The sequence below is a fragment of the Coloeus monedula genome (assembly GCF_965178545.1).
Source record: "Coloeus monedula genome assembly, chromosome: 5".
In the NCBI taxonomy this organism is placed as follows: Eukaryota; Metazoa; Chordata; class Aves; order Passeriformes; family Corvidae; genus Coloeus; species Coloeus monedula.
This window is the reverse complement of record NC_138785.1, coordinates 60,222,298-60,237,266: the sequence shown is the minus strand read 5'-3', so window position 1 is coordinate 60,237,266 and position 14,969 is coordinate 60,222,298. Positions and strand designations below refer to the sequence as shown.

The following is a 14,969-nucleotide window of genomic DNA, read 5'->3' as shown; positions in this document are numbered from 1 at the left end:
GAAATTTTTGTAAGCTCTCAGTGTGGGCATAACTCCTTCCCCTGTTGAATCCAATCAAAGCTTTCCTAGTCAATTCAGCATATACAAAAATAGCAGCACTCAAAAATCTTGAAAACATAACCCAAAAATAAATAATGCACACATTTCACTGAGAACAGAATTCTGTCCTCAAAACTGAAATGATACTTGATGAAGCAGAAGGAAGAAAGCTACACTCTTGAAATTTGGATGTCATTCTAGAGGTTTTTTTCTTAAAATAAGTTCTGGGCTGATCATACAAGATTTGGAAATCTCTGATAGGCAGTACACATGAAAACAGTTTTTCCATTTCACAGGGTTTAGTTAGATTTTCATACCATTTTAACTTCAAAAAGCTTTACTAAATACAAGTAAAATACTGCATTAGAAGACCAGAGCTTCATTTACTTTGTCTGAGAAGACTCTTGTGGACTCCTTGTCAGACTTTTTAAGTTCTTCATCAGGTTATAGAGGACTTGAACCCTCAAGTGCAAGCACATTGTATTATGGACTGTGATGTGCTTACGTTTTCAGCATCTGGTGTGCCTGAAAGGTGTGCAGAATAATTCTGCTGCACTAATAATGGAACTGATACTTACAGAAAATTTTTAATACAGAATTTTTATTAATGCCTTGATTAAATTGTTGATTGAATTAAAGGAAGTGAAGCTGTCTTACAAAGTGTTATGTTGGGCAACTTTTTAATAGGATGATCGTGAAAGAGGAAGTGAAATCCACACTCGTATTGAGAGACACTGGCTGGGATGTGTTAAGATTCCGTTTACTACCATATATTTTCAAGCAAGGGTAAGTGATTTTACTTGAAGTAAAATACAGAACTGAGAATGGAAAAGGGCTGGAAATGGAATGTCGGATTTAATTATATTCTTTGTAATTGTTAGTTTATTTTTATGGAATTGTTTGAAGATGTCTTTGAAACCACTGGGATTTTTTTGACAGATTTGGTGAGTATTTGCCAGTAGTTCAAGGTTTTGAAGGGAGAAGGGATAAACAAAATGTACTCAACAGTGACACTGCAGCCTGGCTTCCTTCAGTAGCAAGGTTAAAAGCACAGATTTTTAAGACGCAGTGGCTTTTGAGGTCTCTAGTACTGCACAACTCTGACAGATGAACTAGGAATAGAATCACCTAGGTAGGTGAGGAAATCTGACCAAACTTTTTTTTCACACTTCTCATGAATCACCAGATTTTCACCTTTGCCTCTCCCAATCCCTTCTTTCTTCTATTTTTAGAACTTTTAAAGGGAAGCTTTCTTCAAGAAATAGCAACAGTTAGTCATGGGAGTAATAGTAAAACATTCACTTCTTCACAGAGGAAAGACTTTTTTTGTCCAGCCGCTCATCCTGGGCTGAGTATAAGGAAACTAATTCTTTCCATTGATAGTCCTATTCCATTGTAATAGTGCTGTAGGACTTCCTCTGCGTGGCAGGTGCTTTTATGTGTAGATCAAATCATCTTCTCACAAAAGTCAGAATCTTCATGAAGTAAGAAACTGAGACATCAGTTGCATTCCTAACAACACATTCATTTGCTCTTTTCTGGCTGTATGGGGCACTTCTCAGAACCTTAAGGACTTCAAGAGCCTCCCAGATTCTTTGGGTGGAGGGTAAATCTAGAGGAGTCTCATTTAATTTAAGTGCAGTGCTTGGTGATCAAAGTGGTTTTCTTGGGCTGTCTGCAAGGCATAACAACGTAATTGTCGTGGGATTCAGGAAAGCATGGGATTCTTTTCATTGCTGAGGAATTTTGGACAGTGTATGTCTAACCAGGCTTAGTCCACTTGTTTCTGCTAGATCATTAATAATATGCTCTCTTCAGCTTGGGAGGTTAATCAGTTAATTTATCTCTTTGAGGGTTGTGGTTCCCCATATAATGAAGCTCACACTGATTTTAAAGAAGGTGTAAGTAGTAAGGTCTGATCCTCTTTTCATGAGTCCTTGGCCATCCTGTGCAGACAATGTCACGTAATGTGACCACCATTGCTATAGGTCAACAAACAAGAAACAACAAGATCCGATGCTCATTTTTAGGGAATTGTTCCATGTTGAATGAATGAAATTCACCTGAGAAGTGTGAGATTTAATGGGCAGACTTAACATTTTAACAGACTGCTTACCAATATGTATTGAAGGACACAACCACCATCCACAATACATCTCTAAGGATTTCCCATACTGATGTCAGCCTCTGTTCTTCATACTTCTTCTTGGTCGTTCTGTTGTAGAACCAGAGTAGCTCCAGAATTCCTGTCAGATACACTTCTGACTCCTTTGAGGAGGTGTTGGAGTTTGTGATTGCCTAAGCATAGTGTGAGTGCTTGCATAGATCTTTCCAGCAGTAGAGATTCTTTGCACTTGAACAGGATTTCATATGGAATTTGAAAAAGCCTGATCAGCACAGTGGTTGTATCAAGGTGCATCTAGCAATTAAATTTCAGTAGCAAATGAAGCATTTTATCATCCTGTTCTAATATACTGCAGCAGAAATTTTGAGTGATATATTTCGTTTTCTCCTCATCAAAACTTAATTTTGTTCTTAAATGTTTGATGAGCCATGCCAGTGAGTCATCTGTTCATTTTCCACATCCACTGAAGATACCCTTTCTGGTGGCAGTTGCCTTAACTGTGTCTGAATCAGGAGCTTAATTTTTTTCTCCTAAAACTGGGTACTTTCACTGTTGAAACCTGCCCAAGCAAGTGCGCAGCCTGCCATCTCTTGTCTCACCCAGCCCTTCAGAAAGACCTTATTCTCTGTTTGTGGTGGCAGAGGGAGCTGCAAAGGGCTGGTGAGTCTGTCAGGGTACTTCTGTGGGGAAGCTGGAAAAATGGGCCCAGTTCCAGTTCCACCCAAGAAGCATCAATAGGTTCTGCATGGAAGGGGGTTCCATCTCTGAGATGCTGGAAATCATTCCCATGTCACTCATAGGCAAAGACCCCTTGGTCTGCTACTGCCTTGAGAAGCACAGTCCTGCAACCCATATTTTGCCAATTTTTCATTTTTCCAGGTAAATAGAGCTATGTAGAGTTTGCTGTTTGAAAGAAAAATAGTGAAAGGCTGGCACTCTTTTCTTTCTCTGTGAACTAGTGTATATGATTTCCATTTTATTGAATATTAGTGTTCATAATATGCAAGAGAGGCTGAAATCAAGTTGTGATTAATATATTTAACAATATGATATCTCGTGTTTTCCCCACAGTTAATCAACATAAATATCATATTCTCTCATTTTATTATTTTGTAGCTTAAAATAACAATCAAAGGAAGAAAATATGTGGACACAAGTAGCAAATTTATGTGAGAGGGAACTTCTGCTTTTAATGAGAAATATTTCTCTATATCTATTGTAGATTGATGGTACATTTAAGGTCAATATTCCTCCAGTCCTCCTTGGCTACAGCAAAGAAAAGAACCTGGGAATGGAGAGAGGTTATGATTCTGTGCGAAATCTGAGCGAGGGCTCATATATAACACTGTTTATTACCACTGAACCACAGCTCATCCCCGGAGAGTCTGTCAGAGAGAAGGTAACTAATCAGTAATTCATCATACTCTTGCTCATTGTTTCCAGTGGTGCAGTTCTTGAGATGCATATTAATAGGTCTCCTTAGAGTACCAAAGCAGATGAATGCAAGTACAGGACCTTCATACAAATTTGGAGTGGTTTATTTCAGATTTTTTATCTCAGTTCAATTTAATTAGATGCACCATTAAGTGAGATGTGCACTTAATGCATGAGAAATAACTTTGCTCAGGTATCTAATTTTAGTCTTAAGAGAAAGCAAATTTGCATTCATATCTGTGAGCAGGTAGTTTTTCCCTGTACTTTTGTAAACAGCAAGGCATTCATGTGAGTATTTGTGAACAGTGAACAAAAAGGAGATGGCAGGTGCAAAGAGTATTTTCTTGCTTCTGTGTTTATACTGTTCAAATGAGCATTTATTATTTATGGCTTCACGCATGCCTCCAGATCTTGAAGATAATTTCTAAACAGCAGCTGCTATTTTTTTCAGTTTCATTAGTAAACCAGAAGTGCCATAGACTAACAACAATAGTTGTTACAATTCTTTGCTGCAGCTCTCCAGATGCAACACGTGCACTTATTATAGAAAGCATTTGCCGTAAAATGAAAATAACTAACTAAATAATTTGCCATCCTTTCTTCCTATTCCTGGCCTGCAGATAATTTGAAATGCTTGTGTAGTGTTTTAGGATGCTAAGCATAATTTTACTTTAATTTTATTATATCTTTTTTGTTTCTTTACTTATTTTTCCTCTCTTTTCTGCTGTCCTTCCTGAACCTCTATATAGATGAATGAAATGCTTAAGAAGGTACAATATTAACAAATCAGTTGAGATATTCGTGTTGTTCCCAGGTTAAGATTTAGCTTGGGGTTGTGCCATTCAGCAACCTTTTTGCAGTTTGTGTTACTTGACTGTGACATAGTAATTGTTTATTTGCCAGTAATATTTGCAGTAAATTGCTATATTTAAATTTATAATGTGCCAGAGGCTGTACTTTTCTGCTGTTAATTGTGGTTGAAAGAATCACCACTGTGTGACTTCTCTGCTATCTTGGAGGTCTAGCTGCAGGCCAGCGCCCAGCTGTTCCACCTCAGGTTAGTTTGAGAAGAGTAACAAATGACAAAAGTGGCTTATTTTAAACAAAAATATTATGAAGGATGAACTTTAATTGTCTGCACCACTAGAAGTATACAAGGAATTCTAAGTAGATAATTTTGACCAATCCTAATACCTTTAAAAGATGACATCTTAGGTAACATGACAAAATAATTGTCATTGTTTTATAATTAATATGTGCTTTTGAGTCCTACACTTGCTTCTGAAAAATCTCATTTAAAAAATGTGGAAATTTTAGACACCTCTGAATTAAAAGGATTCATCTGAAAATCACTTGAACCTTCTCTGCAAATATTTTGGCATTGAGCAGAGTTGTTGCAGTATTATTTATATAATAATCACTGGGATTTTATGCATGATGTCAATTGTGGTTTTAATGGAGTGCTATGGGAATAGCACATAGGATTAGTACCTAACCATAATTGTTTCCTTTTGACTTAATATGTGGTGGTACATCCTTATCCCCACAGTGTTACTTGGCCATAACTTTCACTGCATTTTTCAGTGCTTTAATAAAGCCAGCTTATACGTATAGATCATTATGGGCATTCATAAGTAAATGCAAATTACGTGATTTTCCATTGCCTTGACCTTTCTTACATGTCTGTAAGTAAAACTTTTTACTACAAGGCAAGTTAAAAATGCTATTAGGAAAGAATTTAAGTGGTGAAATATGGCCAAATATAGTAAAGGCTTAAGTCCAAACTATAAATAAAACTGCTTTTGTATAAATTCTACTGTCTTTTGAAGCTTGATACCCAAGAAGATGAGAAACTGCTCCAGGCAGCAGAAAAATATGAAGCTGAATGTACATCAAAGTTTCCAACCCGCCAGTGCCTAACAACTGTAATTGACCTTGATGGGAAAACAGTTTTTATTACCAGATATATCAAACCTCTGAATCCACCACAGGAGCTTCTTGATGCTGTCCCAAATAGATCTCAAACAGCAGCAGTAAGTACTGAGAAAAGCTTGTAAAGTCTCTGGGATACAGCTTTCAAGATGTTTGTTTGTTTGCCTGTGCATGTGCACATAAGCAAATCCCAGCTTTGTGTCTCTCCTGTACAGCTACACCTTTTGCAAAGGAAAAACTACAGTACAAAATAAAGTAGAGTGACTATGTGTAATACACGGTAAATCCAACTGCAATGATACTGTAAAATACTATTTGTCTTCTCGGGGAAAAAAGTAAATATATTAATGAGTATTATCCTTTAAAAGACAAAGAATTATGCCAAACCTCAATGGCAGTTAATCATATCAGTCTTTGATACAAGTTCTAAAATGAGCTAATGTTACGATCCAGTTTAAACCCAGAAAAGCAAAGAAAGCTAAGTCTCTGTGCATAAACCGGAAAGAACTTAGAAGGTTCAAAATATTCCCAGAAATGTGATTAAAACCAAACGAGGTTAGATGTTGATGCCAAAAAATGGATGTATTTTATTTAATAGTAAAAGAGGCAAAGAGAAGGGAAGAGAAAAGAAAGAGAGAAGGAAAAGAAGTGTGCGTGGGGGATGGGGGGACAGGGAGAGGTGACAGGGGTTAGGTGGAAGCATCCAAGGGTCCCAATGATGTCTCGTTGCTCCCCTCCATCTGCTCTGCTGGGGTGAGGGTCCCCCGTCGCTGCCGTGGCCACGCCGCCACAGGCTCCGCCACGCCGCCACACGCCAGCACACCACACGCCAAAGAGTGCAGAACCTCGTGGATTAATGTACACTTTGGGCCAGGTGGGAACACCCACGTGCCTCCTCTTGCAGGGGCTGGCTTGACACTGTCCCTTGCAACACTGAGGCTCTGTTGCATCATCTCTGGTGCTCTGGTGCGGGGTCTGGGGACCCCTTTGAGGGGGGCCCCTGTGATGGGCCATGTCACCCCTTCTGCTGTGGATAAGCTTCCCCCCCCGTGAGGACCCCTCAGCTGGGCTCCCCTGCACAGGGGAGGATGGGCAGTCACTGCACCTCTGACCACAGGCTTTTCCCAGATACCCAGAGCCTCTCCTCCCCCCACACGTTGGTGGAGGGTCTGTGTGAGCCTGGCAGCTGATAGCCCTGGGGCTGTGGTCTCTCCACCTTGGAGGTGTTAAGCCTGTGCTTTGTGAATGTCCCCAGCCCCTGTTACTTTATCTTATCTTCATCAGTGAGCAGTGTAAGGCCTCGGTCAGGGTGTGATAGTCTTCTTTGCAGCTTTTGTAATAAAGTTTTAAAAGTCCTTTAAGAAAATGTTTAAGTCATAAACTATAATATTTCAGTCTCTGACAGCTAACTGCTACTGTAATGAGGTTATTCAGTGTTTTGTTATTGAGTGGAAACAGCAATATTCTTCACATCTAGTATAATAACACCAGAATATTATGAATTAAAGGATGACTTGCTCTGTTTTGTTTTCTTGCAGGAACTGGTGGCTCGATATGTTGCTTTGATTCCTTTTTTGCCAGATAGTGTGTCATTTGCTGGAATTTGTGATTTATGGAGTACATCAGATGTAAGCAACGCATTAAACAGAAGTTCTTTATCCTCTTGAATGTGATGTAGCATCCTAGTGGCCACTGTTTTTGGGGGGAGGTTGTAGTAGATTAGCTCTTGAGGTCCCTTCAGACCTAAATTATTCTGTGATTCTGTTAGTGTGAGGACTATTTTTCTTTGAGACATTTATTTCAAAGAATAAGGACCAAAGTTTGAAAAAAGTTGCTCATTCTGATCTGAGCCAAAACTGTTATCTTTGATAGGTTGAAAGTAGCTAAGAATACCTTAGGGCTTTAAAGCATCTCCCGTTTTTTCTGTTATAAACCAGTCCATAATGTCATAGTCCTGTGCAAGTGAAGGGATGCTGATTGATGGAGACTTTACAACTAGACTTAAAATGGATCATTGTCATTCCAAGGAACTGCAAAAAAGACATTGCATGTAGTGTCAGCAATAATGGGATGTTTAGCCTTCCCTGTCACATAAATCCTGTCATTTAGAGAATAACGGCAGACATTGTTGATCACAGTTGAAGTTTTTATCATCTCAGAACTTTCCTGAAAAATTGTCTTTCTAAAAAAGACAAAGACCCTGGTTCTTGTAATAAAATCTCAGGTCTCATGGGTTCTCACACCATTAACTCTTCATCCTGTGTGTTGAAGCAGTGACCAATAAACAGTAAAGATAAGTTGCAAAGATCTGAGAGGACTCCTTGCTTCAGATGTGTTAAGAAACATTATCAAATGTTCTAAGTTGGTAACTGCTTAGAAAGACCTTTTTTTTTTTTTTTTCTTAATACCTCAATTAGCAATTTCTTTATCTTCTGGCGGGAGATGAGGAAGAACACGCCGTGCTCTTGTGTAATTATTTTCTTGGTATGGGGAAAAAAGCCTGGCTTATCATTGGAAATGCTATTCCTGAGGTAAGAAGATTCTTTCATTTGGCCTAAGTATTAACTTTTATTCTGTGAAGTCTTTGGCCCTCAGCAATGGATAGTTGTTTATTGCTGGGATGTTTTTCCAGGATATTATCTAAACATTGGTGCTGAGAACTGATTCTTTTTAGAGAAGCAAATAAAAAATTGAAAGTATATTTTAGTATATGTCTGGGTTTTTTCCTGGACCTCTGTTTCCATGCTTAAACTCGTAGTAGTTGTCATCATAATACAGTACCAGGTATCTGTAACCCTTGATTTGATTTTGGCTTGTATAAATGGTGCATCCAGGACAAATTGATGGAGACAGTCCCTTCATAGTGGCTCAGTCATGGATACAAGGACTGTGACAGAGTTTGTGTGGGATTTGGTACAGGTTCAGAGATTATAGGAGAGGGCTAGGGGCAGGCCAGGGATTGTTAATGGTCACACACATATGCTGATTCTCTCTCTGGCTGATGGCAGAGCTGCAGCAATAGCAAAGATAGATTGGTTCAGGCTGGACAAGTCCCTCTCCCTCTGCCCACTGTAATGCAGGCAGTGTCTGCTCTGCCTTGGGCTGCTGGGAGCCACTGTGGCAGCAGTTTGTCTCAGACTGGCCCAGAACTGAAACACTGAGGTTGTTTTGCCCCTTGGGAGATGCCTTTGTTCTCAGGGAAGCACTCAGATTTCCAAGTAACCAATACTGCTCTTTTCAAAAAGGTGGTAACTGTTTATTATGCAAATTTCTATGTACATGTGAAAGTTTTGCTGCAGAGAATTTTGGTAAAAATTTCTGTCCAAGCTGTTTTTTTAAGCACATTCTGAGATACTGCAGTGACAGGAACAGGTACTCAGATACATTCCTTCCCCTCAAAGTCTGATGGAGATGCTAGTCATTAATAAAGCATTTTGTAAGGAGGGGATTTATTCCAGGTATTTCAAGATACCTTAACAATATAGGAGATGACAAGAACATGGAAGAGCAGTTTAGGGATTCCTGGCAGAGAATGTAGAGAGCTGGGAAATTCCTTACATGCCTGTGAGGAAGGCTGATGGCTGAGGCACAGAGTGCGTTGCCCAAGTCCTTCAGTTCGGAGATTGCCCATGGATGAGAGCTGTGGCAGTAGCCAAGTAGGACGTGTTGGTACTGAAGCAGCATCTGGTAAACATTCCTGTATGTGGAATTTCACATCTGTTTGTAGCTGAAACAAGACAACTTTCAGAGCCTATATGTTAAGAATAGCTCAGAGCTCTGTACGTCTGACATTTCTCTGCCACATTATTATGTAAGTGTTGAACTGTAATGAACCTGTAAATTCTTCCAAGCAGTTTGCCCTAAAAACCACTATCAATTTCAATAGTAAAAATTTAGTATTCCAAAGAATACAAAGCATATTGTCCTTGTAACCAGTTTTCAGACATCTTTCACATTCTTTATTTTTTTCTTTCCTAGGGACCAACTGCATATGTATTAACTTTGGAACAAAGTCAGTATGTAATTTGGAATCCCAGTACTGGATGTTTTTATGGGCAGTATGATACTTTCTGCCCCTTACAAAATGTGTACTGTCTGATCAGCTGTGATAATGTAAGTTTGCCCCGTCTTGTCACATTTCTATACATGTAAGGGTCAATAACTTGATTTTTTTTAACCTTTGGCATCATTTGTTCATCATTGTAACTATATTTAGGCTATAATTTATTAGCAATATTATTCAATCTTAAGTAGGTTTTTCAGCTACTTTAGATACTTAAAATAAAGATTTTTTAATCAGCATTTAGGTGGATCAAAAGATCTGTTAATATTTTTCATTACTGAGTTTTACTTACATGCTTCCCAGAGTGGATGGCCTAAGATTAGAGCTGCTTAGTTGAGGAGTAGTCATTCCCCAAAGATAATAGTTTGTAGGTGAAATGTGACTGAAAAATAAGAAACAAAGTATAAAGGAGTCACTTAAGTTGCCCATGTGACACTGGGCACAGCTTGAATGGATCAATGTGCACAACACAGAGCTGGCACCTCAGGGCACAAAAACAATACAGATTTTCTGCCTGGCATCAAGTCTTCCCATTTATTTGCAAATACACAGGTAATACTAGTGCATGTTCATGATATATTATTCATTGTGTGGCTGTAGACTCTCCGAGATAGTGCGCGGAGAGATTGTAAGAGCTGTGCTGCTCTGGGGAGGTGAAGGAGAGGCCACAGACTGGGAGTTGAGCCTGTGGTGGGAGGGTCAGAAACCCTGCCAGCAGCATTCCCTGACTCGGTTGGAAGCCAGATCTCACATGTTCTGGGGATACAAATAGGGACAGGATAATGAGGTAGAAAGATGTGTGAAAGTCTGAAAATGAGCAAACAGGGCAAACTTACAAAAAGAACCCTAGGGTTTATTTGAATGGAAGCTGGAAGTTGAGTTTAAAAGTTTGCTCCTCAGTTTTTTGGAATGCCACACATTATGAGTTTTGTTACTTAATTTTCTATGTTCTATTCAAAACACAGATCATGACTTTAGATGAGAATTTAATATTCTAAAGCACATTTATTTTAAAAGTAGTCAGTTCTTTCACTAAAAGCATTTTGAGGAGTGGCAGAGTTGTTTGGTTGGGGGTTTTTTAAGCAGTACTAAACCTACAGTTAAGAAAACTGTAACTCGATTGTTAATTGCTGGAAGAAGCAACTAAGGACTTGAGCACTGACTTGAACTGCAGAGCACGGTATCTTTCAAGGCAACTAATTCCAGTCTCAGTGAGACTGAGCAGGTGTGCTGCACCACAGCCACACCACCTCACATCCAACTGGGGCAGAACCAGCTGTCCTGGAAGCATCTACACAGAACCTCAGTTACAAAGGGTCGCACACATGATTAGCACATTTACATAGTAATTGCTGGTACACCTTGCAGCCTTAGCAATAGTCATTTAAAGGTTGGTTGAACAAGAATGCTACAGTGCTTGCACGCCCCAGACTAGGAGCAGAGGCCAAAATGAATGTCTGTAAAGAAGGGGAGTGTGAGATATGGGTTCCACCTGCTGACAAAATCTACACAGGAGCTGTGTCTTGTGTGTCTGCAACCTCTGCTTGTATTCTGCAAGATACACTTAAAAGAGCAGTGGCGCCAGGGTGCAGCAGCTACCAGGCATCACAGCCACAGCTGCACTGGGCTGGGCTTTTGGAAGAATTTAATCAGAATTCAGAAAAGACTCGTGCAGCAGTCCAGAGGGGTAGAAATGCAGCTCAGAACAGGAGAAAGAATTGCTACAGGAGGTTAACATTGTATAGTTATTTTATTGCTATGTAAGTGGAATGTGTTCTGTAGGTGTGATTATATGCTGACAGCTAAACCAGCTTTGCTTTCCTTGTAGATTTGGTTTAATGTGCAAGAATATGACTCCCCAGGAAGGATAAATTTTGATATCAGCAAACCAAAACATTGGAAGCCTTTCTTTTCAAGAAGTTTGCCATTCCCTGGTCTCCGCAGCATTCAGGTATTGATGGATCTATTGCCAACTCAATTTGAGGGGTTGAGACATCACAGACTTGGTAGAAAGAAGCAGATACTAAGTTCCTTGGACTTCTTTAGTTAAGTATATTTATGTAATAGCACTGGTTTTTAAAAAAGATTTCCCACTTCCTCCTTTAAAAAAATGAAAGCAGGAGTACTGCAAAAAGCTGATTTTATACAGAATTAATGCTTTTGCCCTCTGTCTATGTAAGATCTCAGGACAACAGTGAAGTAAATGGGACGTATCTTTAACAAAAATGTATCTACAGTAGGAGCTTGATATTATAAAGAAAATGTCGACTTTTGTCTCATGGCTAAGAAGGCATTTTTTCAAGCTGTATGAACATCCTAAGTAAAAGGCCATAAATTTCTGTACAGTTATCAAAGGTGTAAGCAGTTGAAATTTACTGGGGGGAAAAAAACCCCAGCATTACACACAAATATCTAGTTAAACTTTTATCATGTCTCTGTTAAGGAATATATTATTTTAGCATAATTGTAAATTCCTGTGAGCATCATCAAGGCAGAAACTTCTGAAGTTACATTGTTATATGTCTAGAAGAGATTGCATGTTTTAATATTTGTTTTATTTATTGCTAGCCTGAAGAATTAACTTATGAGCATTCAGATATGGCAGCTGCACTGGAACTACAGAGCAGGTACTTCTACCTCCAAAACAAGTGCCATCAGTGCCGATACCAAAGCAATCCTAGGTAGTCATGCCTAGACCTAAAAACCTGCTCTGAATGCCAGGAGAACGGCCCAAAAAATCAGAAGCTATTGTTTCAGGGCTTTTTAAAATTGTCTTTCTTCAATAGAGATTGCGAGATAGAAAGAACTAATCAATCATTGCTCTACCATTTCCCAAAAAGCAAAATGTTGTGGGGGGGATGAGAGGAGAGGGTGTAAACTAAAAGAGGATTGTAAGCCCATGGCCTTCCATGCAGGCACTGACAATGCAAACATTACTACACAGCTTTGTTGGCTTCTCTGCACTTTTAGTGAGCAGTAAGTTTAACTGAGGTTCTCAGAATCTGTACTGTCTGCCAAGGGAGATTAGTTCAGATATCTAATACTAGAATTGTAATAACCAGTCTTATCTTATTGCAGGATTGAAAAAATACTAAAAGATAAGATTATGGAATGGAGACCAATGCGCCCAACACGTTGGAACAGATACTGCACCTCCACCCTCCGTAACTTTTTGCCGCTGCTGGAACAAAACCAAGGCAGAGATGTAGAAAATGACCATCAGGCAGAGCTGCAGAAACAGCTGGGAGATTACAGGGTACACCTGTGAACATAAACGGCTTGTGCATAGAAGCAATAAGTGAAATCCCTAGGATTTAGTATTGCCACTCCATGGTATAGAAGAGTGTCCTAGGCTGGTTATTTCTTCTACTATCAAAATTCACAAGAGATTTTATACCAAAGATAAACCATTGTAATATTTATAGAGTGAAGCAGTGATGATCTGGTTTATTTCATTTGTAATGTTGAAGATAAAAAGTTTCTGCTGAACATAAGAATGTGAAGTTAATTGGGTGCAGTGTTGTTTTATTGCTGCACAATAGCCACTACTGCCAATACATACGCACGAGTGCAGTCTCCCAGCAGCAGCTGCTATGGGGCTGATTGGTGCAGCAGCTCTCAGGGTCAGTAGGAACCTGGTACTGGTGCTGAGTAGTGCTACACAGTCTACTTCCAGGAACCCACACAATATGCTTTTCTTCAGTCTTCACTCTCTAAAGACAGAAGAGAATTGACTGATGTGTTTACTGCAGCCACTGATGTGCCTGGTGCATTCTTCCTCCAGGCTGTTGGAAGGGCCTTCTGTTTCCCACATGGAACACCTGTGGCAGTACTGGCAACTCTGGCCAGCCCCAAAATGAGTTGAGGTTTCAATTCTGTTGGGCAGGAGACATTTGCTCAAGTCCCCAGCCAGGAGAACACAGTGACTTAAAACCACAAGACAAAAAAGCAGTGAAGTTCTGCTGTGTATTTATTAATGTAACTTTATTCTAGCGGATTCTAAATAACTTCACTTTGAACTTAAACCAAATTAAAGAGGAAAAATGTCAGAAGCTTGCCTGGAGTGTGTGAAAGAGGGAGGTGTTAGCAAAATACAAACATAGTTTCTTCTCTTGCATCTCCTCAGGCTGGCAATAGAGAAGATAATCTGTATTACTCAGCATGTAAACTTCTTTAAACTATGTATTTATTCAGGTGCCTTCACCTTTTCTTCTTACATTTTTTTTTCCTCTTTCTTTTTCCCAGGTCTCTGGCTTTCCTATTCATATGCCATATTCTGAAGTGAGACCTTTAATAGAAGCTGTACACAGCACGGGAGTTCACACCATTGATGTTTCCAACGTTGAATTTGCTCTAGCTGTGTATGTTCACGCTTATCCCCAAAATGTTCTCTCTATATGGATTTATGTTGCTTCACTTGTGCGAAATAGGTAGTATAGACCAGTCAGAATCCTGCAAGAATTTTGCTTATATAGGTGTAAATACAAGATTTCTCTTACTGCTGAACTGTTCCAAGTATTTAAAAATCAAATGAGAACATGATTTTTAGTAGCTATTTGCCCTAAAACCACTGAAGATACTAATTACTGCTAAGGAAGAGACAGACAGCTTAAATTTCCAGTACTAATAGGTGATTTTTATATAGTCTTTTATAGCTCCCTGTGGAACCTCACACTCTTAAAAGCATTACACATGCCCACATATAAGTGACAGTGCAGAGTAAAATGTTTCCTTGGCACCTCTTCAAGAGTATTTTTAGCTAGTCAGTTTATCTACAGCCCTTCTTCCTCTTCAAATACACTTGTAAATAAAAAAATTCTCCTGTACCTCAGTTTCTGAATTTTTATCTATGAATAAATTTCATGTACCAAAGAGCCATCAGTAAAGGCCATACTTCAATTTTTAAGAGGCTGCTTCATATCCTACTCTATATTTTATATCTGTATAATGCCAGCACCATTTAGAGGTGTAAGAAATTTTCTTAAGAATTTAAAGATGAAAGATTTAATAAATATTTATACCAAACCCTAAGCAGAAGCTCATTCCTTTTATAGAAGAATTTGATTAAATTACCTAGGAGTAGGAAATGCTTGTCTGCAAGTTAGCACACTTGCAAGTAAAAGATTATCAAAAGAATATTTACTAAAAATCAAATTCACTTATTAGTATGTAAGTAGTTGTGCTATTAATACTGATATAAATACATATCCTTTTCCTGCTGTTATCTTGCTAATCAAACTCTTCCAAATGAAAATGACAGTGGGTTGAGCTTAGGAAGAGCATTCATCAGGACCCTGAACTTGCCTTTGTTGAATTTCAGATGGTTCCTTTCTGCCATCTCTCCAACCTGCCCAGGTCCTTCTGAAGGGCTGCACA

General features: G+C 39.0%; 1 protein-coding gene across 1 annotated transcript in view; it reads left to right on the top strand.

The window, feature by feature from the left end:
- Positions 1 to 14,285, top strand: part of CC2D2A (coiled-coil and C2 domain containing 2A) — a gene marked incomplete at its 5' end in the record, with an annotated part of 53,436 nt that extends 39,151 nt beyond the window's left edge. Inside the window, 10 exons of the mRNA XM_082281998.1 lie at positions 727 to 825; positions 3,387 to 3,563; positions 5,428 to 5,631; positions 7,069 to 7,158; positions 7,948 to 8,061; positions 9,509 to 9,643; positions 11,422 to 11,544; positions 12,162 to 12,220; positions 12,672 to 12,849; positions 13,839 to 14,285. Of these exons, the coding sequence (XP_082138124.1) occupies positions 727 to 825; positions 3,387 to 3,563; positions 5,428 to 5,631; positions 7,069 to 7,158; positions 7,948 to 8,061; positions 9,509 to 9,643; positions 11,422 to 11,544; positions 12,162 to 12,220; positions 12,672 to 12,849; positions 13,839 to 14,027 (1,368 nt within the window). The 3' untranslated portion in view covers positions 14,028 to 14,285. The remainder of the gene's footprint in view (positions 1 to 726; positions 826 to 3,386; positions 3,564 to 5,427; positions 5,632 to 7,068; positions 7,159 to 7,947; positions 8,062 to 9,508; positions 9,644 to 11,421; positions 11,545 to 12,161; positions 12,221 to 12,671; positions 12,850 to 13,838) is intronic.
- Positions 14,286 to 14,969: the final 684 nt, after the last annotated feature.